Source organism: Rhamphochromis sp. 'chilingali' (assembly GCF_963969265.1).
Source record: "Rhamphochromis sp. 'chilingali' genome assembly, chromosome: 2".
NCBI classification, from domain to species: domain Eukaryota; kingdom Metazoa; phylum Chordata; class Actinopteri; order Cichliformes; family Cichlidae; genus Rhamphochromis; species Rhamphochromis sp. 'chilingali'.
This window is the reverse complement of record NC_137930.1, coordinates 33435983-33461913: the sequence shown is the minus strand read 5'-3', so window position 1 is coordinate 33461913 and position 25931 is coordinate 33435983. Positions and strand designations below refer to the sequence as shown.

At 38.9% G+C, this 25931-nt stretch overlaps 1 protein-coding gene across 1 annotated transcript in view; it reads left to right on the top strand.

The window, feature by feature from the left end:
* Positions 1 to 11710, top strand: part of lrrtm4l1 (leucine rich repeat transmembrane neuronal 4 like 1) — a 63787-nt gene extending 52077 nt beyond the window's left edge. The window contains exon 3 of the mRNA XM_080875951.1: positions 10536 to 11710. Within this exon, the coding sequence (XP_080732077.1) occupies positions 10536 to 10601 (66 nt within the window). The 3' untranslated portion in view covers positions 10602 to 11710. The remainder of the gene's footprint in view (positions 1 to 10535) is intronic.
* The last annotated feature ends 14221 nt before the right edge of the window (positions 11711 to 25931 follow it).

Here is a 25931-nt window from a genome sequence, read left to right as displayed (position 1 = left end):
ATCCTTGTCAGATGCCCAAACCACCTCAACTGGTTCCTTTCGATGTGGAGGAGCAGCTGCTCTACTCTGAGGCCCTCCCGAATGGCCGAACGTCTCACCCTATCTCTAAGGGAGGGGCCAGCCACCCTTTGGAGGAAACCTATTTCCGCCGCCTGTATTCACGATCTCGTTCTTTTGGTCACTACCCACAGCTCGTGACCATAGGTGAGGGTAGGGACGTAGATTGACCGGTAAATTGAGAGCTTTGCTTTTACACTCAGCTCTCTTTTCACCACAACAGACCGGTACAGCGGCCGCATCACTGCAGCCGCTGCGCCAATCCATCTGTCGATCTCCGGCTCCCTTCTCCCATCACTCGTGAACAAGACCCCGAGATACTTAAACTCCTCCACTTGGGGCAGGGTCTCGTCCCTGACCCGGAGTGGACACTCCACCCTTTTCTGGCTGAGGACCATGGCCTCAGATTTGGAGGTGCTGATTCTCATTCCCACCACTGAAAGTATGAGAATTTTAAAATTAATTCTCAAAATACCTGGAAGCCAATATAGAAAGTATAAAATTAGGGTAATGTCAACTTGTTTGCTAGATTATGTAATGAGCGTGGCTGTAACATTTTGTATCGCTTAGAGGTGGGAAAGAGATGATTTATCTAATATGGTAAATAGGATATTACAGTAATCTAGATGCAATGACACAAATGCATGAACAATTTCCTCCAATTCAGGGGAACAGACTATAGCTCCCAAATGAGTGTCCCCTAAGTGAGAGAAAGAGAGGAATGTGATCAAATATTTCACTGAGATTGCGAACACTGGAGTTTGCAAATGAACAAAAGGAAGCAATCACTGCACTCATTCTTAAAAGCTTTTCAGGAGGAGCCATAATCATGACCTCAGTCTTATTGGAATTTAAAACAAGGTCATTGTTGGAGAGCCAGTCAGTTATCTGGGATAAAAAGAGAACTAGGTTGGACAGCATATCCAGCTGGTGAGGCTTAAGACATATGCAGCTAAATGTCTTTTGCATAAAAATGATAAGAAATGCCAAAAAAAAAAAAAGATTGACATGCTGGCTAAAGCAAGGATCTAAAAAGAGAATAATAACTGGTCTCGGATTGAGCCTTGCAGAACCCCAAAGGTCAGAGAAGAGTTAAAGGAAAACTTCCTTACCCTAACAGAAAAAGCCCTTTAAGACAAATAGGACAATATTGTCAACTGCATCCAATTCTATATAATTATAGACTGTAAATAAAAAAGCCTGATTGGACGGGCTTTGACTAATAGAAGCACAGTGCAGTCTGTCAGCATACAGTGGGGCAAAAAAGTATTTAGTCATCCACCGATTGTGCAAGTTCCCCCACTTAAAATGATGACAGAGGTCAGTAATTTGCACCAGAGGTACACTTCAACTGTGAGAGACAGAATGTGGAAAAAAAAATCCATGAATTCACATGGTAGGATTTGTAAAGAATTTATTCGTGGAAAATAAGTATTTGGTCACCTCAAACAAGGAAAATCTCTGGCTCTCACAGACCTGTAACGTCTTCTGTAAGAAGCTTTTCTGTCCCCCACTCGTTACCTGTATGAATGGCACCTGTTTGAACTCATCATCTGTATAAAAGACACCTGTCCACAGCCTCAAACAGTCAGACTCCAAACTCCGCCATGGCCAAGACCAAAGAGCTTTCGAAGGACACCAGGAAAAGTATTGTAGACCTGCACCAGACTGGGAAGAGTGAATCTACAATAGGCAAGCAGCTTGGTGTGAAAAAATCAACTGTGGGAGCAATCATCAGAAAATGGAAGACATACAAGACCACTGATAATCTCCCACAATCTGGGGCTCCACGCAAGATCTCATCCCGTGGGGTCACAATGATCATGAGAACAGTGAGCAAAGATCCCAGAACCACACGGGGGGACCTGGTGAATGACCTGCAGAGAGCTGGGACCAAAGTAACAAAGGTCACCATCAGTAACACACTACAACGGCAGGGAATCAAATCCCGCAGTGCCAGACGTGTTCCGCTGCTGAAGCCAGTGCATGTCCAGGCCCGTCTGAAGTTTGCCAGAGAGCACATGGATGATACAGCAGAGGATTGGGAGAATGTCATGTGGTCAGATGAAACCAAAGTAGAACTTTTTGGTATAAACTCAACTCGTCGTGTTTGGAGGAAGAAGAATACTGAGTTGCATCCCAAGAACACCATACCTACTGTGAAGCATGGGGGTGGAAACATCATGCTATGGGGCTGTTTTTCTGCCAAGGGGACAGGACGACTGATCCGTGTTAAGGACAGAATGAATGGGGCCATGTATCGTGAGATTTTGAGCCAAAACCTCCTTCCATCAGTGAGAACTTTGAAGATGAAACGAGGCTGGGTCTTCCAACATGACAATGATCCAAAACACACCGCCCGGGCAACAAAGGAGTGGCTCCGTAAGAAGCATTTGAAAGTCCTGGAGTGGCCTAGCCAGTCTCCAGACTTCAACCCCATAGAAAATCTGTGGCGGGAGTTGAAAGTCCGTGTTGCTCGGCGACAGCCCCAAAACATCACTGCTCTCGAGAAGATCTGCATGGAGGAATGGGCCAAAATACCAGCTACTGTGTATGCAAACCTGGTAAAGACCTATAGTAAACGTTTGACCTCTGTTATTGCCAACAAAGGTTATGTTACAAAGTATTGAGTTGTATTTTTGTTATTGACCAAATACTTATTTTCCACCCTGATTTACGAATAAATTCTTTACAAATCCTACCATGTGGATTCATGGATTTTTTTTTTTTTCACATTCTGTCTCTCACAGTTGAAGTGTACCTCTGGTGCAAATTACTGACCTCTGTCATCATTTTAGGTGGGGGAACTTGCACAATCAGTGGCTGACTAAATACTTGTTTGCCCCACTGTATATTCTAAATTTGATTGCATAAATGAATATTTTTAAAATATTAGACATTCCATTGTGAAAAAGAACAATCAGTTGTGTAAAAAAAAAAAAAAACAGGCAGCAGCGGCTGTGTGTCTTCTGAGCGACACTGCAAAGCTGGAATTCCAACCAGAAAGGTTGTTAGAGACAGGGCTGTGGGGAGGTTAACTGAGCACTATCCTGTTCTGATTTTGACACACAGAATGCGCTGTGTGTCAAAATCAGAACAGCTGTGGTTTGGGCAGCTGCCTAGGTGCAGCTCTGGCTGCTTCAGACCTCAGATGCACGAGAAGAGAACGAGGGTGAGAAAAAGATGGAATGAATAAGCCCACCTTAATTAGGGTACATGAGTGGATAGAATAGATTTTGTCTGGGGGTTTTTTGTTTTGTTTTGTTTTTGGCTCTTTCAGGTCATTTTAATACACTTTTTATACATTTTTATACATTTTTATTTTTATACCACAGCCAAATTCTGTGGTAAACAATCAAGGCATGATTTAAATGCAGAACTTTAGGATCAATTAAAGTGCTTTAACAAAAGTACTGTGTTAACTGTTTAGGAATTATTTCCATTTATGTACATAGTCCCACATTCTCAGATTATCCAATTATACAAACCAACCTAATTTGAAATATATAGGTTTTTGTCCGGGGTTTCCCCCCCCCCCCCCCCCCCCCCCCCCACACACACACACACACACACACTTGGAATAACCTTAAATTCTCTGGACTTCATAATGAGAGCATCTATCAATTGCAGATTTTGACAGCGACTTTGCCAAAGGATTCTGTGATCATTCACTTTAGTTTTCTTTAATGATCTTCCAGGCCTTTGGGTGTTAACCAGCTGGCAAGTTCATTCCATTTTTTCCCTTCTTTGCACCAGATTGTTTTTCTACTCCTACAGTTTTTATATCTCTTTGTCTTTTGGTCTAAAGATGTCCTCCTTCGCTTGTATTTCATCACTATACAGCTCTTCACAGAGAGTTCCAGTGAACAGCTACCAAATACAAATTGGCAGCTTCTGATTCCAAATGCCTGGAATCAACTCGGGATCATTTATCCGCTTAATTTGTCCCAAGATAATAGGTGGCAATATAAGTGGTTGTGAAGCTGCTTGTCATTCAATTGTATGACTATGTTTGAGTGGACTTTAATTCCAAAACATTTAATAGAATACTTTTGTGAAATAGAAACTGACATCTGCCCACCACAGAGCACATATAGAGAGAATATAAATAGCATATTACAGAGGACTGATATTTTCAAAGAAATGCATTTTAAGTCACATTTTCTTTTGTTGATTATCTGGAATTTTTTTCAGAATTAACTTTAACTTTAATGGAAACCCATCCTCTTTTCATCCTGCACCCATATGATTTTGCAACTATGATTCTAACACAAATCAAATAGCCAAATAATGAAGTCATTTGGCAGCACTTTGTTTACAGAGCATGGTTTCAGATAATATTCTGCAAGAATGAGTAACAAAAACACCAGCAACCATACAGCCAATATACACAACACAAATCACTCTCACAGCACTCACAGCCAGTACATTCCCTCACAACATAAAGTGTCAATTATAAATCCTAACTAGTGATCAAGAATATAGGTTTTACAGGTGTGTGTGTGTGTGTGTGTGTGTGTGTGTGTGTGTGTGTGTGTGTGTGTGTGTGTGTGTGTGTGTGTGTGTGCGCGCAAGATATGATATAGGAATTCTGAAATCGGCAGTCACAAACCCACAGAGATGGGGGTTATGCAGTGGGTCGGTGTGAAAGTTAAGAGAGAGAGGATTTTGGAACTAGACTGGAAACTTTGGATTCGCTAGGTCTCTAAAATGAAATTATTGTACTGGCTTTCTTCTGACACTGAGGTCCAAATGCTGAAAAAAGCAATCGCATGTCAGTGAACAGAGACTAAAGACAGAAGCAAGCCTAATATGAAAGCACTTCACAGCGTGTAGAAAGCTTGCTCAAAGGTTGGATTAAAACACCTGTCAGTCCATGATGAAAATCATAAAACAATCCTTGGAAACTCATATTGCCTTCAAAAAACTTGATTAAAGGTTTGAATACTATTAAAACTGTAGGCCTAGTAGTTGTCAAATTATGATTTTAGAACTAGATTAGATGTATTTGTAGCCTAAAAAAACTACAAAAATGTTCTGCGGTCTATTATAGCATCCCCTTTGTGCTGTTTTTGAAGTCTTTTCAGTCTGTTAAATTAGTGTCAAGATTTTAGCATTGCATTCTATCTGAATCTAATATTCATCCACACGTATTTTAGACTGTTAAAATTATATACTGAAATTAAATATAACTGATCATTCAAAACCAGCAGGCTCAAATATAATTAACCTTTATTTTCAAATCTTACAATGTCAGATGAAATGAAACATGACTTTCACCATGGATTTGATTTTTGTGCCAAGATCAGAAAGTACAAAACACAAAAATAAATACATAGAGATAAATAAGAACTGTTTATCAAACGTTGAATAAATACATCTGTACACACTTTAACAACTTGGTCATTTTTGGAACAACTAATTTCCCACTGCTAATCAAATACAGAAGGCCATAGAAACTCTTAACCACTAATGCAATTTAGGCATACAGTGGGGCTGGCGCCTAGCCCAGTTGTCATTGGTTGAGAAGCAGGGTATGCTGTGGACAGGTTGCTAGTCCATCACAGGGCTAATACATAGAGACAACCACATTCACACCTATGACCAATTAAGAATCAACTCTTAACCTTGTATACACATCTTTAGACTGCGGTTGGAAATCAGAATATCCAGAGAGAACCCATCCAGGCTTAGGGGAAACATACAAACTCTACACCAGAAAGCCCCAGCCAGCAGATTGAAACCCAGAAACCTTCTTGCTATCTTGAATTTATTCATAGCTGTGTAGAGTAGTGCAATACTTATTTTACTCAAAAAAGAAAGCTTACAAGCAAAGGGCTCACATTTATGGGCCCTGGTTGTATGCATACTTTTTCAAGAAATTATTAAGTCATACTTACATTGACTATGGAATACTCTTGTACAAGCAGGCTTCATCTGAAAATTAATTTCACTGTTATCGAGAGTGACAGTAAAAGATTAGAGTAGAGTAGAGTACTGGGGATACTTATCAACAATATCAGCCACAACTGTTTAGTACATGAGTTGGAATGTGGGACTTGATTCACTATGAATAAATCATGAGCCTTCATACAGTACTACTTTTGGGGACATGCTTTGTGTTTCAAAGTAAGGGCCTGCACTTTTATAGCGCTTTACTTAGTCACTATGGACCCCAAAGCGCTTTACACTACATTCAGTCATCCACCCACCCATTCACCCACCTATCCACCCACCCATTCACACACTGGTGATGGCAAGCTACATTGTAGCCACAGCCGCCCTGGGGCGCACTGACAGAGGCGAGGCTGCCGGACACTAGCGCCACCGGGCCCTCTGACCACCACCAGTAGGCAACGGGTGAAGTGTCTTGCCCAAGGACACAACGACCGAGACTGTCAAACCTGCAACTTTCCGAGTACAAGACGAACTGTCAACTCTTGAGCCACAATCGCCCTAAGTAATGCCACTACAGCAGACGGCCCTAGATTTCTGTGCCAGGCCTATTCACAATGTTACTCCTTGAGAGGCTGAACCCTACACATCACTTCTGTCCCCAGTAAATCTGTATAGGGGGACTGATGAGGTTGGTGCTACAAAAGCCAAGCCATCTCTGTCTGTGTATTCAGGGGGAACTGTCCATTTTGAAACCACCAGGATCAACGCCAGCTTCTTATGTCTTCTTTTCTGAACAACTAGCAGGACTGCACAAGCATCCAAGAGGGTGGATGGTTATGGGTTGGCAAGAGATCTAAAATGACAAAGTAGACGTGTCATTTGGATAAAAAAAAAAAAAAGAAAGAAATCTTCCTCAAATTTTTGGATTCTCTTTTGGACTATCTTATCGCCTACTGGCTTTACTGTGGACATTAAGTTTGTCAGTTCAGATGCCTGGAAAGGGCTGCAATGTGGGGGAGATTTTGTGTGTGTGTGTGTGTGTGTGTGTGTGTGTGTGTGTGTGTGTGTGTGTGTGTGTGGCACAGTGAAATAGGTTCTCTGTGATTTTCAGTTGTAAGTAAACAGCAGCTACACTTCTACCACATATTGCAATTTTTCAGTGGTGGGAGGCAGGGACCCCTGAATATAGAATTTATTGAGCTTTTTCCCACCTGTTTTAAACTCCGGGAAAGCTACTAGAAAAAAGAAAGCACACCAGCGTATGTGTTGCTTCATTGAATATACCAGTAGTTCCTGCAGAGGTTTTAACAAGCAGGTGAAGAAGTCAAATGCCCTTGCAAATACATTTTGCTATGGTTTTTAAAAAAAAAAAAAAAAGGTCAGCATTGCTCTCCAGTTGTCCTGCTAAACAATGGTGGGAAAGCAACAGGAGAGAAAAAATGTCATTTTTCTACAATAAGAAAATACTTAACTGCTTAAGTGAAGTCCGTTTTTCTGATGACTGGTGACAAAACTTCTTCATTGCTGTGTAACGGCAACCTTCACTGTTTTTTTTTTTTTGTTTGTTTGTTTTTTGTTTTTTTGTTTTTTTGAGGGGGGGGATAGGACAACCTTCACTGTTGCTGTGAAGGACGTTAATGATCTTTTCTTTTTTCACCAGTAGAAGTGATTTGAATGATGGAGTCTGGAAACAAAGATATTCTTAGACATCCAGCATGTGAGGATATAAAACGTATAGCTTTAGAAGCCACTGACCATTTAATGGCTTTTTGCACTGGAAGTGTTTGAAGAGGTATAAGCTTAAGTGTTTATTACAATAGCACTCATTTGCCCAAGCAATTCAAGAAAATCATCTTGAAGGACCATAATGAGTTTTGCAATAGCTCAGCTCAGATGTCAGTAGCCGTGAAGGAAAGTCTGCACTGTGCTAAAAAGAGGACATTTTGCATAATTGCAGTGCACAAATGCAAGACAACAACATAAAGCTAATTAATTAACATGTGGAAATTGTGGGCTTTTATCATCAGTCCTCACTTCTGCCATCACTCAGCAAGTTATGTGAAGAATAGCTCTTGAATACAGATTAAAATTACAGCCATTCTGACCACATTCTGTAATGTTCCAAGTTGTTTCTGGAATGCAAAGTACAGACTGTGCAAACTGTAATCAGGACCACTACAGTTCTGCATCAATTTATATTTGGTTGTGATGTGTTGTTAGGGGACCTCTTTGCCCATCAATGCACAGAGCAGGAGAGCAGCAGCAAAAGCAATAACAGCCCCGGGTGCAGAACAGAGAAGGCATCTGCAACAACAGACTTTGGATAGAGTTACTGTAAGTGTCAAAGTGGCTTGTAGCCACAGCAGCAACTATAGGCACACTAAAGCAACTTAAAAATGATATGTGCCAATTGGATGCATGGGAGGATATCAACTGAGTGCATTTGTGAATCTACCAGGATTGCAGGCACATCTGTTACATGCATATTTATGAAGATCTATTCAAGACCTTTCCATATATCTTGCTGACTGATGGCTGAAATTCAGTGCTTGTTTATGCATATATAATTGTATTTTTTTATAAATCTGTATAAAGTAACTTGTACACCGTGCCAGGATTTGATTATGTTTTACAAGATGAACAAATGACACTCATATTCTGCATACTGTTTGCAATGTGATAAATTAAGTCTGCAATACTGATTAACGGCAGAAATTACTGAGTGGATGATCTGATGGCACAGTACCTGATAGGATTATTTCCTTCCATTTAGGCGTGTGTCTGCAGAGAGTTGTGCACTTTATTGTCTCTGTGTTGCTACACATGTGTTCAGAGATGCACAGTCTGAGGTTTTGCTGCAAGTTGTTTCTGTTTTTGTGCTGTGTTGAAATTGTCTAAGGTATGACAATTTGTGCAGCTGTCTCCACTTCTTTCACATCCACCTGAGAGGTAGATAAAGAGTGGAGTGAAGACTTGTCAGCCTGTTTGATAACGTTTAAATCAAAGTTCTGCTCGGGGCATACTCGTCTGAGCCCTTTGTTACAGAGATCTGCTTCACACTGACAACAATCTCAGCTTGAGCAGCAAAAAGTTGAGCTGGAATAATTTTGAGCAGATTCAGAAAGCTTTAGAAATTGCTTAGCCTGTCAAAACTCTGAGCATTTTTTTTTCTTATTAATGCAATGTGGATTTACCTGTAGCCAAGTCACAAATAGGCTCTTTTAAAGGTTAAGTTGTAAAGGGTCTGAGAAAAAAAATGCTCAGAGGCAAAATTGGATAAGGAGGTTGAGTGTGCCTTTGCCTTTTTTTTCCGTGTGGAGATCAGTTCATAGCAGGTTAGAGTAAAATGTCAAACAAAATTCTTACTTATTTGCAGCATCTCAACAAGGTTGACTTGACCTGTGGGAAAGCACTGACATTTAAACTGTTCCAAATTATTCACCTGTGATGATTTCTAATTTACTTTTTCTAGTGTATCCAATGTGCTGTGTGATAGAAATGAGCCTTTTATTATCCCTGTATTTAGGTGTGACCATGCACTTATCCCCCAGGGTGCACTCTGCACAGGTCACCAGGTCTATCAGAGAATTAACATGGATAGAAAGACAACTGCTGAGAGCATGACCAAAAAGTTGACTCTGTTCATCTTGACTTTTTCAGTGGACGAAACGCTTCGCCACTCATCCAAGTGACGTCTTCACTCTCAGCTGACTGCAAGTTTCTCCAGCCTTATAAACAGTACATTTACATAATGACTAAAACTAGCACGACTAACGAACAATGGCAATGTTCGTCGATGAACCTTATAATAAGGTTCGTCCATAAAACATTTCTCCCACTGAAAACACTATGTCCAGAGGATCAGGAATTAACCTTTTGTGATTTTCTTACCTGGATGATTGAGCATGCATCAAGATACTCAGAGCATGGTGGTGTAGTGGTTAGCACTGTTGCCCCACAATAAGATAGTCCTGCGTTTTAATCATGTCTGGGGTCTTTCCGTGTGGCATTTACATCTTCTCTCCAGCTACTTCCTCCCACAGTCCAAACACACAGATGAGGGATGGATGGATATGTATAATGCAAAAGTTACTCTATAATTTTTTTTCAGGAACACGTTGTTCTAAAAACAAGAGTCTGGAAAATAACGGGGGAAAATGCTCCTCTTTCAATAACCATAATAATTCATTAAAATTGTTATAATAATTAATCCAGTTGTATGTTAATCATCAAAGAGTAGTAAACAGTTACCGACTAAAGTGAAAAATTTAATATTTTAATTTCAGCTTTAATTAACATTTTCAAAAAGAATACTTGTGTGCTGAGCTGCCTTTTAATCTTTGTGAGACATTTGGGAAGTCACTCCACCTCAGCCTTCCAAGTTATCTAAGCTTATGGGATTTCATCATCTGCTTAATTGCTTACCCTAATTTGCTTTGCTGGCACTGTCACAGCCCCATTGTACTGTTATCAAATCACTGGGCACTGTAATTAACTTTACATTGTAACCACCACCTCTGTAACTGGTGCAGGCCAACTGTTAAATGGTCTTCATTGTATTTTTTTTTCTGTTCTTGCAGAATGAGTATACATGTCCACGCCCCCTACCCGGTGCTTGGTTGGGAGATTTGCCTACCATCCATTAACCCTCAAACGGACTGCTTTCGGATGATGCAGCAAACCACAGAGACGCAAGGAGAGAGACATGCAGAGAACCCACCAGGATCCTACTCCCATAGTTCACATTTAAGGACACACTTACAATGGCATTCCATGCTAACAAAGGCAACCACGGACCAACACAAGGAGACACTACTGTCTTTTTTTTTTTTCTTAAAATTTTCTAATGTCTTTTTTTGGCCTGTGGTCTTTGGTCATTGGCTTTGCTCCGTTCCATCACATCGCTTCATCACTACACAGATACTGACACTGATGATTGTGAACATACAATCTTACTGTATGTTGCACAGTAGACCTTTTGATGAAAACTCATGAAAACTAACTGGATGATTATGAACAACAACCAAGCTTATTGTATAGATATTAACAGCTTATTGTCTCCATGAGGACAACGAGGCACTGTACAAATTCAAGATGCTTTAAAAAGTGTAAACCGAGCAATGAGTCGTCAATGAAAATGCACTGAACAAGTAATGGTGATCTGTTAACTAATTAGTTAACTAATCTGTTAACTAATCTGTGTATAATTTAAAGTGGGCTTGCATATTTTGTTTCCATATGAAGCATCGTTCTGTCATTTTTCACTTTTTTTACTTTTTTTTTTTTTTTTTTTTAAGAAAGACTATTCAAAGGCTATGATGTAAATGTGCCTCACTGGAGCAGAAAATTTATGGAACGAGTCACTGAGTTTTTAAGCACCTGCCAGTAAAGAGGAAGTCTGACGTCTGGTGGAAATTAAGTAAGCAGCTGGAATCTCCATTTGGAGCTTGTGGAAAATTGCCTGAAGAAGGCAAACTATCCCCCAGCCAATAACATTTGGTGAAGATGTTTGCTTATTTGCTTTTTTGAAATTATTTTTTTAGGTTGTCATAAACTGCAATCAAACTTTGACTGTCTTGTACGATTTGGAGGACAGCAAGGGCAATCAAACGCAAATGAGGGGATAAAAGAAAAAAAAAAGTCCTATCAAGGATAAAATGTGATTTTCTGAAATTATAATGTCGTTAACGTTGTACTTTATATATATAAATATATATATGTGTTTCTGCAGTTTTCAATGACAAATACCAAAGAGCCAAATGGATACTTCTTGGCTTTTGGCTCTCCCAAATAAGAGCCATAACAGATCCAGGAATGGTTCTTTTAAATGAAATAACCCCCCCTCCCCCCAAAAAAATCTTAAGCTAGCCTCAACACCCCTGACGTACAGCAGTGCTCCATTACTGAATCGGCTTTTCTCATGTGTATAATGTGTATGTCTTTGTGGGAAAAAAAAAATCTTACAATTACAGTCTTCATAAGGAAGATGACTCTGAGCACTGCTTTACATTGTATGACTTTTGTTTAATACATGCTTCACTTTCCTTAAGATAATCAGCCCACCTCTCTCCTCAAAGGAGAGTGCAGATGTTGCTGTGTGTAGTTCCTGCGTGTGCTTGTGTTTCATTCGTTTTGAGTTTGACACACCGAGTTTTGGATTGTTTGTTTTGGACCTCTTGACATAACCTTTCTACGGCGGAAAATGATAATTTTCTATTGTAAATTTCTGTCCCTCCTCCCTTGAATTTGTTGATATTTAGTAAGCAGCTGTATTCTTTATTCACTTTCGACAGTATGTTTTATAAAGAAAATAATGACTTTATTGGTGAGCAATATGAATTGGTCCAATTAAAATATTCATTAATCATTTTTCTTGGGTTCTAGCTATGTGTTTGAGGCATTTTCTTTGGCATGCACTGGAATTTAATAAGCTTGTACTTGTTTCATGTCTCCATTCACAAATGGTGAAATCTGTCTGATTCCCCACAGATCCCGAGTGTCGATGCTGTCACACCAACATTAGCCTCATTAATTTAGAGAGCAGAACATTGATCTCTGTTTGACCATTCTGTTCAAGGTGATGTTGCAGGCCTCACCATGCCTCTAATTATGCTTCCTGTGTAATGTGCTGCGTATCTCAAGAGGGGGCCCTGCTTAGTGAATTTGCTCCACATTTGCTGCACTTGGAACATGTCAGGCTGTCAGCTCAGAGGTCCAGATGGCCAATCTGTCGGGCAGTCTTTATACTCTTCTCTACCTTTATCCCCCTGCAACTCCCCCTTGCTCACACTTTCTTCCTCCTTTCTGGGTGCCCATACTTGAGTCGTTTTTAGTTTCTTTATATTATTATGACATACAAGGCCAATCCTATGCATAACAGTCTCACTCTTAATCCTTTCTTCCCCTCCATCTGCCTCAAAGCATCAGTGGACTCAAATTTATCAAAGGAGATTTATTCCTGATACTATCTAGCTATACAGATTATAAAACTTGTTGCAAATAAGTTATGTTTGAAATGGGTAAAAAAAAAGATTAACACCATATACTTCAATAATGTAGGTTTCATTTCTGGGCTGTTCCATTCGAGTGCAGTAGCTTCACGGAGCTGATGAAGTCAGCTGGTCATGTGTCAAAGTTGTGAAATTTCCAATGGGAGTGAATGGAAGTGTGAGTGGTTCATTAATCAGCTATTTATTGACAGCGCACAGTAGAGACAGACAGGAAACACGCAGAGAGATGGGGGTCGGCCTGCATCCAACAGTTAATATTTGTATCGATCAATACCCCAGTTGTGTGCTTAATTAATTAATAGAATGATCTAGTCCAAAAAAGAAAATGGCACGATAGAGGAACTCTTCCAGCAAATGTGTTGTGAAATTCAGGAGCACAAAAAAAAGATATTCAATTTGCAGTTATAGAAAATACAAATGCAAAATCTGAGACTCTGCAACGGTGGGCTTTGTTTGCAATTATAGACTTCCACAATGATGTCTGAAAACATTTAAATAGCATTTATCAGGCACCAATAGTAAACATTTACCACAATCAAAAAAAGGGTTGCAATTTAACGTCTCTGCCATTTAATTTTAGAGAAGCACTACTTTGAATGGCCTGTTCTTCTCTATTGCGTATTATACATTTCTGTGTTTGGTCATATTTTCTATATTTCTCTGTCGCCTTCTCTTTTTTCCCCCCTATCTATCGGTTTTATTCGCCACTGTTCTCTATGATCTCTGTAACTCAGTCTCCGTCTCCGGTGCTGCATGTGCAGTGGCAGCACAGACAGGGCTGTATGCCTGAGAGCAGACACCATGCATAATTCATGTGATTTGGGCTCCCTGTTGACCCGAGTCCAAACAGTTGGCAGTCTATAACACTTGCACAGAAAAGCCCCAGGAAGAAGATGTTAAACTATGAGGAAAATACACTGATGCAAGATTCATCAAGCCAATCCCGTGACATCGTAAACAACGTAACATTCAGACATCATCGCTGTCATCTCAGGATATGAAAGAATAGCTTAAAGTATCTGAAAAACCTTTGAAGCAGCTGCAGTCACATACACTGCAAGTAGGACAATGGATCATTTGGAGAATTTAAAAATATGACATTACTCTAAGAATTTATGATAGCAGAGATGTCAGATTATATGACAAATGAAAGAACAAAACTGAGAATGTATGTAAAGGCAAATTTGAAGAAGAAAGGAGTCAAAAATTATGAGAGACCCTGTTGGGCCTTGATCTATAGTGTTTTCATCCATTGGAATGCTTCCAATTGGAAAAGAGATGCAAGAAAACATTATTTTTCCCTTCCCTGCTCTTGGTCGTCACTTCAAACAAATGTGCCACTAATAAATTTGCCTAGCCTCAACCTGACTCACAACCGAATCATTCTTTTTTTATGTAAGGCATGTTAATTTGATGTGACACTGTAATCTGAAGTTTCATTCAGACAGTAGGATTTGTATTTTTTTTTTAATGTTAAAATAGCACTGTGTCTGCTTCTCTAGGAATGACTTCTAATCACTCATAACCTCATATAATCTCCAACTTGGAGCACAGCTCACCAGGTGGCTCTCACTTTAATTACGACTGCTGGAGCTATTAGTCAGCGACTGCCTGAGAGAAGTGAGTTAGAAGCTAAAATATCGAACTCCATCAGTGAACGAATGGCAAATCTTTACGTAAGCACCAGTCACATCACTGCTTTCACAACACACCAGGAGTGGCGATCAGCAGATCATCTGCTTAAGCCATCTGCTCCTTGCTGGGGGACTGCAGGGTTCTCGTTGAGATCATCTTCAGTCATTGCCAACTGCTGGTCTGATATTTTCACATGCTTCCATCTCCTTTCTTTTTTCTTCTTTTTTCTGGGGGGGGAACACCATATATACCATGACCATGTATGACTGATCCTTTAAAAGACATAACTGAGTACATATTGAAATACACCTCTGGAGCATTTTCTTAGCTTCGTTAACTTTTGGGGCCCTACAGTACCTTTACAGTAACATAAAGGAATGCCTCTTTACAGCAATTCCAAAATTAACAAATGTCAAGAAAATGATGCATCTCAATTAGCCATGTCTCATACAATGTGAAGTTAATGTGGGCTATTTTATACATCAACACATTATATGGTATGTGCATCTGTGGGGCATCATTGAAAAGCCACACCTCAACAAAGCATCTCCACCCACTGCAGGGAAAAACATAATGAGCTGGAATGAATAATTTTAAACCGAATAATTCACATAACATGTAGCAGAAAGCTAAGATTGGAGGAGCTGATAATAATCATCTCATGGGTATAAAAATCTACAATCTATGTCTTGGAGCGATGAAGTGCGATGTAGAATTTGCAAGAAGCAGATCACCATAAAGTACCTGAACTTAAATGTTACCCATGAATGCAACTGGACTGAGGAGCAAAGTTTACACATATACACGGATTAAAAGAAGTTCAGTAGTTTAGATGGATTTATCAAAACGGGCTCTCTTATGACCACATTTGAGACAAAATATGTTTCTAATGTTTACCTGAGTATGAAATGTGCTGAGAAAATGTGAAGAGGTCAACGTCCTGTACACAGGGATTTTCCCAACAAAGCCAATTGTACAGCCAATAATTGTATGTGCAAGACAGCAGTAGACTTTACATTCTGCCAGCATATGAGCTTCTGCTAAGCCAAGAGGAAACAATAACCAGCAAAATCAATGTATCCCATAATATTCATGCATGAGCACAATAAACCACAATAAAACCTTCGTGTTGGAGCTGCCAGACAGTGCAATACAGAAAATTTAGGTCAGCCACAATAAATATTAAACTCATTATCAATAAAAATGCAAAAGCAGCACCTGAAATGAGTTCAGCATTTGTGCAGAAATTAATACCCAGGTCACAAAAGACATCAACCCACCATAAAAATGTACTTATTTATTTAATTTTTTGATTTTTTCATATATATATATATTTTTTTTTTTAACTAACTGTAGCTTGCAGCATCTAAAGTGATAATACGCCCTTCTTTGGGAAAACCAAGGTGTTGACAACAGCAGGGAAAGACAAACAGAGCCTGTTAGAGTATGGCAACTGATATGACTAACCGCCCCCTGAGGTGTACCCTGTTTCTTTTTCCTCCTCTAAACTGTTTTGTGTTCACTTTGTTAGCAGGCTAGGCAGCTTAATAACAGAATTAAGAGATTTATGTTGGACGATGCTACAGCAAATTTAAGCATGCACAGCAGAACAAAGCAGTGCTTTTAGTTTATCTGTGGACATGTGTGCTTGAGATTACCATGCACATTGGCCACACATTTTATTAAGTAGTGTTTCTGGACAGTTTCATGCTACACTGCGCATGCTCAATGACATTATTGATGTTCTCCAGAGTGATGGATGTCTGGAGTATTTCTCCAAAGCAAAGGGGTTTAAATGTTGACACAATTAAAAGGACAAAGTTACTTTAGGGAGGCTGGGTATTTCAAATGAGACTGGAATTCAAATATGCCTAAAAACACGTGGATACAACCTTGCATATTATTTGTTCCATGAAACTGAACACATAGTTGTGGTAGTTATGTCCAAATTAAATCAAGTTTACCAGTAATCAAAGATGAAAACAATAATCAAAATCTTGTACAATAAATGAACTAAATGCCGTGATAAGATTCATAGTCATGACTTGCACAAAGATGCTTAAGAATAAAATGAGGTGGGTTTTTTTTTTTTTTGATTTTATACAGTGAGAGCTCTTCAAAAGTCTAGGGTTTGCAACTTCAAAAGCTGAGCTCTCTGTGGAAACACTAAGAGACTTATATGGGCTGACCTAAAAGGTCAAGGCCTTCTAGTCCATTTAAAGCTTGCAAAACAAGCAGGAGAAGCCCTTCAGCCAGTTCTGAGTTAAAATGAAAGCCAGCAATGAGAATGAAGCACAAGGATAAGGACCTGCCAGTTCCTTGAACAGAAAGCAGATAAGCAGCATTTATACATACAGTGGGGCAAAAAAGTATTTAGTCAGCCACCGATTGTGCAAGTTCCCCCACTTAAAATGATGACAGAGGTCAGTAATTTGCACCAGAGGTACACTTCAACTGTGAGAGACAGAATGTGAAAAAAAAAAATCCATGAATCCACATGGTAGGATTTGTAAAGAATTTATTCGTAAATCAGGGTGGAAAATAAGTATTTGGTCAATAACAAAAATACAACTCAATACTTTGTAACATAACCTTTGTTGGCAATAACAGAGGTCAAACGTTTACTATAGGTCTTTACCAGGTTTGCACACACAGTAGCTGGTATTTTGGCCCATTCCTCCATGCAGATCTTCTCGAGAGCAGTGATGTTTTGGGGCTGTCGCCGAGCAACACGGACTTTCAACTCCCGCCACAGATTTTCTATGGGGTTGAGGTCTGGAGACTGGCTAGGCCACTCCAGGACTTTCAAATGCTTCTTACGGAGCCACTCCTTTGTTGCCCGGGCGGTGTGTTTTGGATCATTGTCATGTTGGAAGACCCAGCCTCGTTTCATCTTCAAAGTTCTCACTGATGGAAGGAGGTTTTGGCTCAAAATCTCACGATACATGGCCCCATTCATTCTGTCCTTAACACGGATCAGTCGTCCTGTCCCCTTGGCAGAAAAACAGCCCCATAGCATGATGTTTCCACCCCCATGCTTCACAGTAGGTATGGTGTTCTTGGGATGCAACTCAGTATTCTTCTTCCTCCAAACACGACGAGTTGAGTTTATACCAAAAAGTTCTACTTTGGTTTCATCTGACCACATGACATTCTCCCAATCCTCTGCTGTATCATCCATGTGCTCTCTGGCAAACTTCAGACGGGCCTGGACATGCACTGGCTTCAGCAGCGGAACACGTCTGGCACTGCGGGATTTGATTCCCTGCCGTTGTAGTGTGTTACTGATGGTGACCTTTGTTACTTTGGTCCCAGCTCTCTGCAGGTCATTCACCAGGTCCCCCCGTGTGGTTCTGGGATCTTTGCTCACCGTTCTCATGATCATTTTGACCCCACGGGATGAGATCTTGCGTGGAGCCCCAGATCGAGGGAGATTATCAGTGGTCTTGTATGTCTTCCATTTTCTGGTGATTGCTCCCACAGTTGATTTTTTCACACCAAGCTGCTTGCCTATTGTAGATTCACTCTTCCCAGTCTGGTGCAGGTCTACAATACTTTTCCTGGTGTCCTTCGAAAGCTCTTTGGTCTTGGCCATGGCGGAGTTTGGAGTCTGACTGTTTGAGGCTGTGGACAGGTGTCTTTTATACAGATGATGAGTTCAAACAGGTGCCATTCATACAGGTAACGAGTGGGGGACAGAAAAGCTTCTTCCAGAAGACGTTACAGGTCTGTGAGAGCCAGAGATTTTCCTTGTTTGAGGTGACCAAATACTTATTTTCCACCCTGATTTACGAATAAATTCTTTACAAATCCTACCATGTGGATTCATGGATTTTTTTTTCACATTCTGTCTCTCACAGTTGAAGTGTACCTCTGGTGCAAATTACTGACCTCTGTCATCATTTTAGGTGGGGGAACTTGCACAATCGGTGGCTGACTAAATACTTTTTTGCCCCACTGTAAGTCAGTACCCCAATCAGTCACATCGGTTAACTCCCACAAACAAAACTGTATATACAACCTACTGTATATTACACTCAAGTGACTGCAGTAATAATGGGCAACACAGTGGTTAATTGTTAGAACAACCATATGTAATCAGTCTCAAGGAAAGCTAAGCAAAAAAGCTTTGATTAGCAGTTAGTATGCCCCAGATAACTAGCTGTTATGCACTTTCACATAAATAAGAGGATTGTTCATCACAATGATCAACTTCTCAATTTTGATGCGGAATAAACTAGATGTTTGAATGCCCTTGAATGAATAGCAGCAGAGTTGGGAAGTAATAAAGTATAAATACTAAATCGCTATACTTAAGTAGAATTTTAAAGTATCTGTTTTTTACTTCTTAATTTCAATCCCTACGAACACAAAACTGTTCCTGTGTGTTTGTAGAGGTGGGAATCACCATACATCCCACGATACGATATTATCACAATACTTAACTCACGATACGATATTATTGCAATTTTTTAAAAAATTTTTGCGATATTCAGATTCTGTACATAAAGGTAAACTTTATCAATATTCATTTTATCTAACATCAAAGTCTCACACTCAGTCTTTCTCTCATTTCAGTCAGTTTTATTGTTGACAAACTGAACGGTTTGTATTACAGTCTAGTCCAACTTAACTGAATGCAACCATCTGGTACAATTATAGCTATTCTGAACTATGCAATTTATGAAAAATATGCAGCCCCTTCAGCAACTGAAGAATTTGAAAGTAAATTAAAACAAAATATAATTTTACATTAAATAAAAAAGTTTTAAACTTAAAATAAAACATGTTTATTGCTGCCAAAAAAAAGTTAAACACATTTGGACAGTGTCAGGATTCTTGCTCAGAAAAAGGATCGACATGCTCTGACTTCCAGTCCACAAAAACTTTTTTTGTAACAAAATATCGATTTCTGCTGTCCCTGTATCGACACATTATTAGCAAATAAAATATCACGATACTACACAGTATCGATTTTTCCCCCACCCCTAGTAGTTTGCCACACAATGTCTGCTAGCTAAAGGTATAACTGCTTAATTTCCCAGGGAGACAAAAAAAAGAAAAAGAATTAACTTCACTCACAAATGAAAGAAGATGTAAGAAAGAAAGGACAGGAGAATAAGAAGAGAATTTTTTGTCAAAGGTAGGTGCTCAGTGACATTCATTAAATTTGAAAATTAAATCTTACATTTAATGTTCTAATTCATTCTAGGGGTTTGGAGATCAGCCTTGATAGCTCATGAAATATCTGGTTATGTCTTATTGAATTCAGTTCAAATCACAAAAAGCAATGTATCTCAGCAGGCAATGTAGGGAAGAGTGAACAGACCTTTGTTTTTGTTTTTTTACTTTTAAATCTTTTGATTGGTTTGTTTCTGCCTGTGTTCTAAATAATACATGTTCATGGCGTGCAAATTCATTAGAATTTAACTTAAAGTTTGTATTCTGTTATATTAATATTGGTTTTATTATCATGTTAATATGAAAGATGAGGATTTAGTTAAATTTGTAAAAAATAAAAATTTTAAATTAAATAAAAATTTAAAACTAAATTATAAATAGGTGCCAGAACAGCTACTTTTTACTTTTATGGATTGAATCAATTTCACAGCCTTCTTTACTTACTACTTATTAGTTGATACTTTACTTAAAATTTAGTTCATTCATCTCAAGGCATATTGTAAGGTAAAGACACTATAGTAATGTAAAGAAAACCCCAATAATGAGACAATGATTATGAGCAAGCACTTGGCAACAGTGGTTAGGAAAAACTCCCTTTTAACAGGAAGGAACCTCTGGCACCACATGGGGGTGGGGCAGACATCTGCCATAATTAAATTGGGTTGAGGGCAAAAGAAGAGAGCAGAGGAGACAAAAATCCAAAATCCTGTATACATAGAGGGTGAAAAGAGGTAAGTATCACAGAAATTTTCAGTTTAACAGGGAACCAATGAACAGTATGGGAGAAATGTCTCTTTCTCCCTGCAGCATTTGGGATCAGTTGAAGTATTTGTTGAACTTTTAGAGCAACCTGACAGTAATAAATACAGTAGTCCAGCCTAGAAGTATTAAATGCATAAACGAATTTTTCAGTATCACTCTGATTAAGAATTTTTTTCTAATTATAGAAATATTGCGCAAATGCAAGAAAGCAGTCCTACATATTTGTTTATCAAGCACACTGAGACACATATTATGGTAAAAAAAAAAAAAAAGCATTAAATATCTCTCATAGTGTCATGGGAGGCCAAGGTAAAGCTATCCAGTGTAAGTATCTGGTATGTTTCTAAGAATTTTAGGGAAGCATTAGGGCCTTGATGTCTTTAAGATATTCCTCTAGTACTTAGAGCCCCGAGAGCAGCCATTTGGCTGTAGGGACTTAGTTTCATTTGGCTGTAGTGCTTAGAACATGCATACAGCATGTTCTAAGCACAAAAATCAAAACAAATGTCATCCATAGTCTTCACTTATGTTGTTTCTGTATTTTGATGAATTCTGAATCCTGACTGAGACTCTTCAAATAAACCAACCCTCTGCACCTAATCATTTGGCCTTTTTAGAACTAGTTTTCAAGGATTTTAGACATAAAAGGAAGATGGGAATAGGGATTGACCTATAATTACCTGTAACAGCTGAGATTGATCATATTTAAGATAAAAGTATTAATTAATGGTATGAATTCTTTGACCAGTATTGTAGGAATGGGGTCTAATAGACCCCATGGTTTGGAGTATTTAGATCAGATTGGCTGGAACCTCCACTGGTACTTAAATAATTAAGCTAGTCACCATAAGCAGCACAAGCAAACTCCAGAGATAGATCTGTTATTCACTTTGGTAATCCATGACCCTTAACCTTAAATAACTGCAACCTGAAGAACTGTTTTAAACAAAGACAAAAGGCCAATATGATAATTCAGTTTGTAGGACATATTCTTAACAAAAAAAGAAGTAAAATGATTACAAAAAAACATACAAAAGGGGGGGAGATGTATCACTACTTTGTATAAGTTCACACTTGAAGACTCAACTGAAGATTACAGTAACAGGAAAAAAAATCCAATGGTGACATCTAGCACATTTTTAAAGCCAATAGAGATTTTTGTTTTAATTCTCACATTCAATACCTGATATTATGTCCCACCACTGTGCAATGTCACCCAGGGGATTTATACAATTGATTATCTGCTAAAGTGTGCAGGTTTAAGAGAGCTGGGTATTTTCCACATAGCAATGATGTTCCCAAACACACTGGGATCAATGAGATGTATCTCCTGAGGGAAAGATATTAAGCATAAATGCAGCCAAAGATTGAATCCTATGAATGAGAGAGAGCATAATTGTGGAGCTGCTCCTACTTCCTATTTTATGAGTTAGGCTAAAAGAATTTCATGTATTTGAGATGAAAAAATGGACTGAGTGGATACTATGAAGAGACAGCCTCGGTCAGTCTTTGACACACCAGACTAAAGAGTATTAGAAATAAGAACCAAGACAAAAACACACTACTGTGCAAACCTTTGAGCTACCACACCAATCATTTCTTCATATTTCGCTGACACATGAGCAAACGTACATGGAAATAAAGCATATGTCAAAACAGAGCTTGTGCAACTCTAAAAACATTGAAAGCCCATGTTCTATATGCCTTCCTTTATTCGTCTCTGTTAGAGAAGAGCATTGTTAGAATTTTTCTAAATAGTCTTCAGGAACAAATACTCTGAGTTTCTTAAAAGACAACGTTCTTCTCTCGCTGTTGTCTGCTCTTGGTTCTGTTCAGTGTCAAGATGAACAAAGATTGCTTCAAGAATGTTAAGGCATGAGCTCTGCGGAGCCCAATTCATAGTTTTCCATTATGTTTTTTTTTTTTTTCATGGATAGCGTAATGCCTTTTTGCTTTTTTGAATGACAAATGAAATGGGCTGGAAATGCTCTTTTTTCTCTCAGCAAAACGTGCTTTTCTTCTTCTTTTTTTTTTTTTTTTGCTTTAACTAGTTTAAAATGCTTGTTAAAAAAAAGCCAAATGACTATAACAAATAAATATCCCCTCAAAAACTGTAACTATCTACTTTACCATTTAATTTGGCATTCTGTCTTTTTCTTTAGGGTTGTAGGGACCCTATCTCACACACTTAGATAAGTGGTAATCTGTTTTTCACAAGCCACACATGAATGCAAATGAATATGTTGCTGTTATATGTTTTTGCCTCACATTATTTTCACACATTTCTCAAAGCAGCTTGAGACCACTCCCTACTGAATCACCCACCAACATATATAATAAAGTAAAGAATATTATTTATAGGTACCCTTACATCATGTCAATATGGTCCAAAATCTCGATTTTCAACACATTACTTAATCTAATCTGAGAAGAATTAACAAAAGGGCTCCAACTTGGTTCTAGCAAAGTGTCCAATACCTAACAAAGTGATAAGTGCGTATATTAATTTAACTTGCTATCACCTTACTAACGATAGTTTTAAAGTATCAAGTTGTGGTGAAACCTACATTTTACATCGTTTTGAAACATTTCTCATCATTTGTAAATTATTACAAAATCTCTCTTGTAGCTGAAAAGGTGCTAATTGGTATTGAACTTGATGTACCTTCTTAAGTTGTTGTTTATATTTGCAAAACAGAAGGAAACTGAAACTGAAACAGTACGACGATGACTGCTTTGTGATTTCTCTGAGTGAACAACTACAGTACGGTATCCATCCATTTTTAATTTTTTTTTACTTCTGTATATATTTATATGAGAATTAAATTAAATTGTATTGAATAAAAGGAGAAAGTAATACATCTTCATGCGTGGGACTTACATGTACCTAAGGATAGAACGTTGGATTTGTTAATGGGATTTCCCCAACAGGTGAAAATTAATGTGACAGGAAGTGAGTGGATGGGGCGCTTTAGTTTTCAAGCCGGCTGACTGAGACGACGGACTTGTAAAATTGTTTTCCTGTGACACAAAGTCTGTGCCAAATACAAAGGCATTCTCTGTAGCACATGAAGGAGGAGCTGGGACCCAGGCTGGAGCAAAAAAGGGAAAGAAAACCAACCATTTGTAATCGCGACATCTGTCAGTTCAAGCTAAAAGCTAAACAATGTTTTCTTTAGCGACAGGTGTTCCTTCACTCTCTCGTGCTGCTTTACGTCGAGCTCTGTCAACTCTCCGATGATGATGGCCTCAGTTATAATCAAGTCATTTGGAAGATTATGCCCTTGTTAAAGACAGGGGTGGGATCTGTAGATTTCATTATGAGGACAGATGGTAGCAAACGCTGTTCACCCTAATGCAGCATTCAAAGATCTCTTTCCTCGACTTCCACATAAGAAATAAGTTATGATTCAGTCTCACAGTGAACATGGTTTAATTCACAGAAGGCCAAGTTACTGCAGCTGGCCTTCGAGAGAACTTACCGCAAGTGCACTAATGAGTGGAGAGATGCTATCTTCACACGGCTTAACTGAGACTTTGTCCGCCTTCAGCTATTTCAAGGGTGAGTGAAGCTTATTTTTACCCGTTGGCATTATTGTGCTTCTGTTCTTCTGCGGCTTAATTTGTATATGGCTCACAAACACGGCGCTTTCTTGTTTAGTCCATGCTGTCACTGTCCGTGGTGCTAAATGCGCAGGCAGTGAGTGTTTTTATTTCTGTGCTTTGTCAGTATCTAATTTCCTCGTGTATTCATGAATGACAATTCATTCCGAATCCCCTTGAATGCTTGGCAGCACGGTCACTTCTTTTGGTCTAGTTGCCTGGGTTGCTGTCTATACACCCAGTTGCTATTGCAGTCTTTTTATGACTCCTAGTACAAATCTGCCTGTATATGCGACAGAAACTTTAGGTTGCTGGTTGTGTTTCAGCTGTGACTGGTTAAAGTGAAACTCGGAACAACTGTCTCGGTTGATCTTTTGCGAGCTAGCAAAGACAAATAGCAAGGGATGGCACCAGACTGCCTCTCGGTGATCAGTGGGTGTTAGGAGATACTCATCAGGGGAGAAAGTGGGACTGATAAAAATCCTGTCAATCAAATATGTGCAATCAAGTGATAACGATTAAACAACTCTGTCTTGTAAGATTCTATTGCATGATTTATGTAAACAGTTATGTATAAAATAAATAGTAAAGTAAACCGATGTGATGACAATGTTTTGAAGGCTGCTTACCAGATTTCACACATCAGTTATAGTGCTACCACATGTCAGAGAAAAAGAAAAGTATATATCCAGGTAGCTCCAGATGGAAGTTGCTGAAGAATTCAAGTTGAAGAAATGAGCACTCCTGCTAGGGCTCTTTTACCAGTCTCCATTTTTATTTATTTATTTTCTCAAGGCTCGTGAATTGATGATCCTTTGGCTGCTTTTAACATAAATGTATCTCTGACCAAATTGAGTTGGATTGTGAGCACCAGAGTTTGATGCACAAGCTGCATATATTTTGATCCTTTCTTTTTTTGAACCCTTCACCATGAGTCATTGTCAGACTCTGAGGATTGAAATGTGCAATTGGCACAGCATATTTCTTATTGCTGGTTTAAGGCGGAACATAAATATCAATGTCAAAGTCAGATGTGCTATATGCCCATCATTTTCCTCCAGACTTTTTCTCTCTTCAAAGAAAAAACAAAAACAAAGTTGGATGTTGGTATTGGGTACAAATTGGCGCTAGAAAATCATCTTGTATACATTACATTCTAAAGCGAACTGGCCTCTCACTTTGAAGTGAGTAAATTACAGCTGCTAAAGCAGCTGCATAAATGACTCATCAAGTTTTAAAAGGGCCTCAAAAATCATGATGTTTGTTGAATACGGAAAGTTTTCTCTGACAAATGGCAGTAGAGGCCACGAGGAAGTCCTTGCAAGCATTAACTCAGTGGCTCTTAATAGGATATTTGCATAACAACAATAGAAAAGACAGGATAAACATAGTTGCCGGCATTGTATCAACTAATTGCTCACGTGATGAATGCATCCTTTCTTCCAGTTTTGAATGATTGCATTAATGTTACACTTCTGCAATGCAAGCATGCTGATCCACACAGGTATGCACACATGGGTATTCACAGACGCGGACTAAAGCTTTCTTGGCTGCTGCCTCAAAGCACACTGTGCGCTGTCTATCTTGCGTGCTGCACAATATCGTTTATTATTTAGTAAATATTGATATCTATGACTAGCTAGTTTATTGTGATGGTGCTTTGTTTTCTCTATTATTATGTTGCTCTTTGTTGTTTGCTGTCTCCTCTGTTTGTTTTTTTTGTTTTTTTGTTTTTTTTCTCCATACAGGTGACCCAGGAGTTCTTTTTTTTTTTCTCTCTCTCTT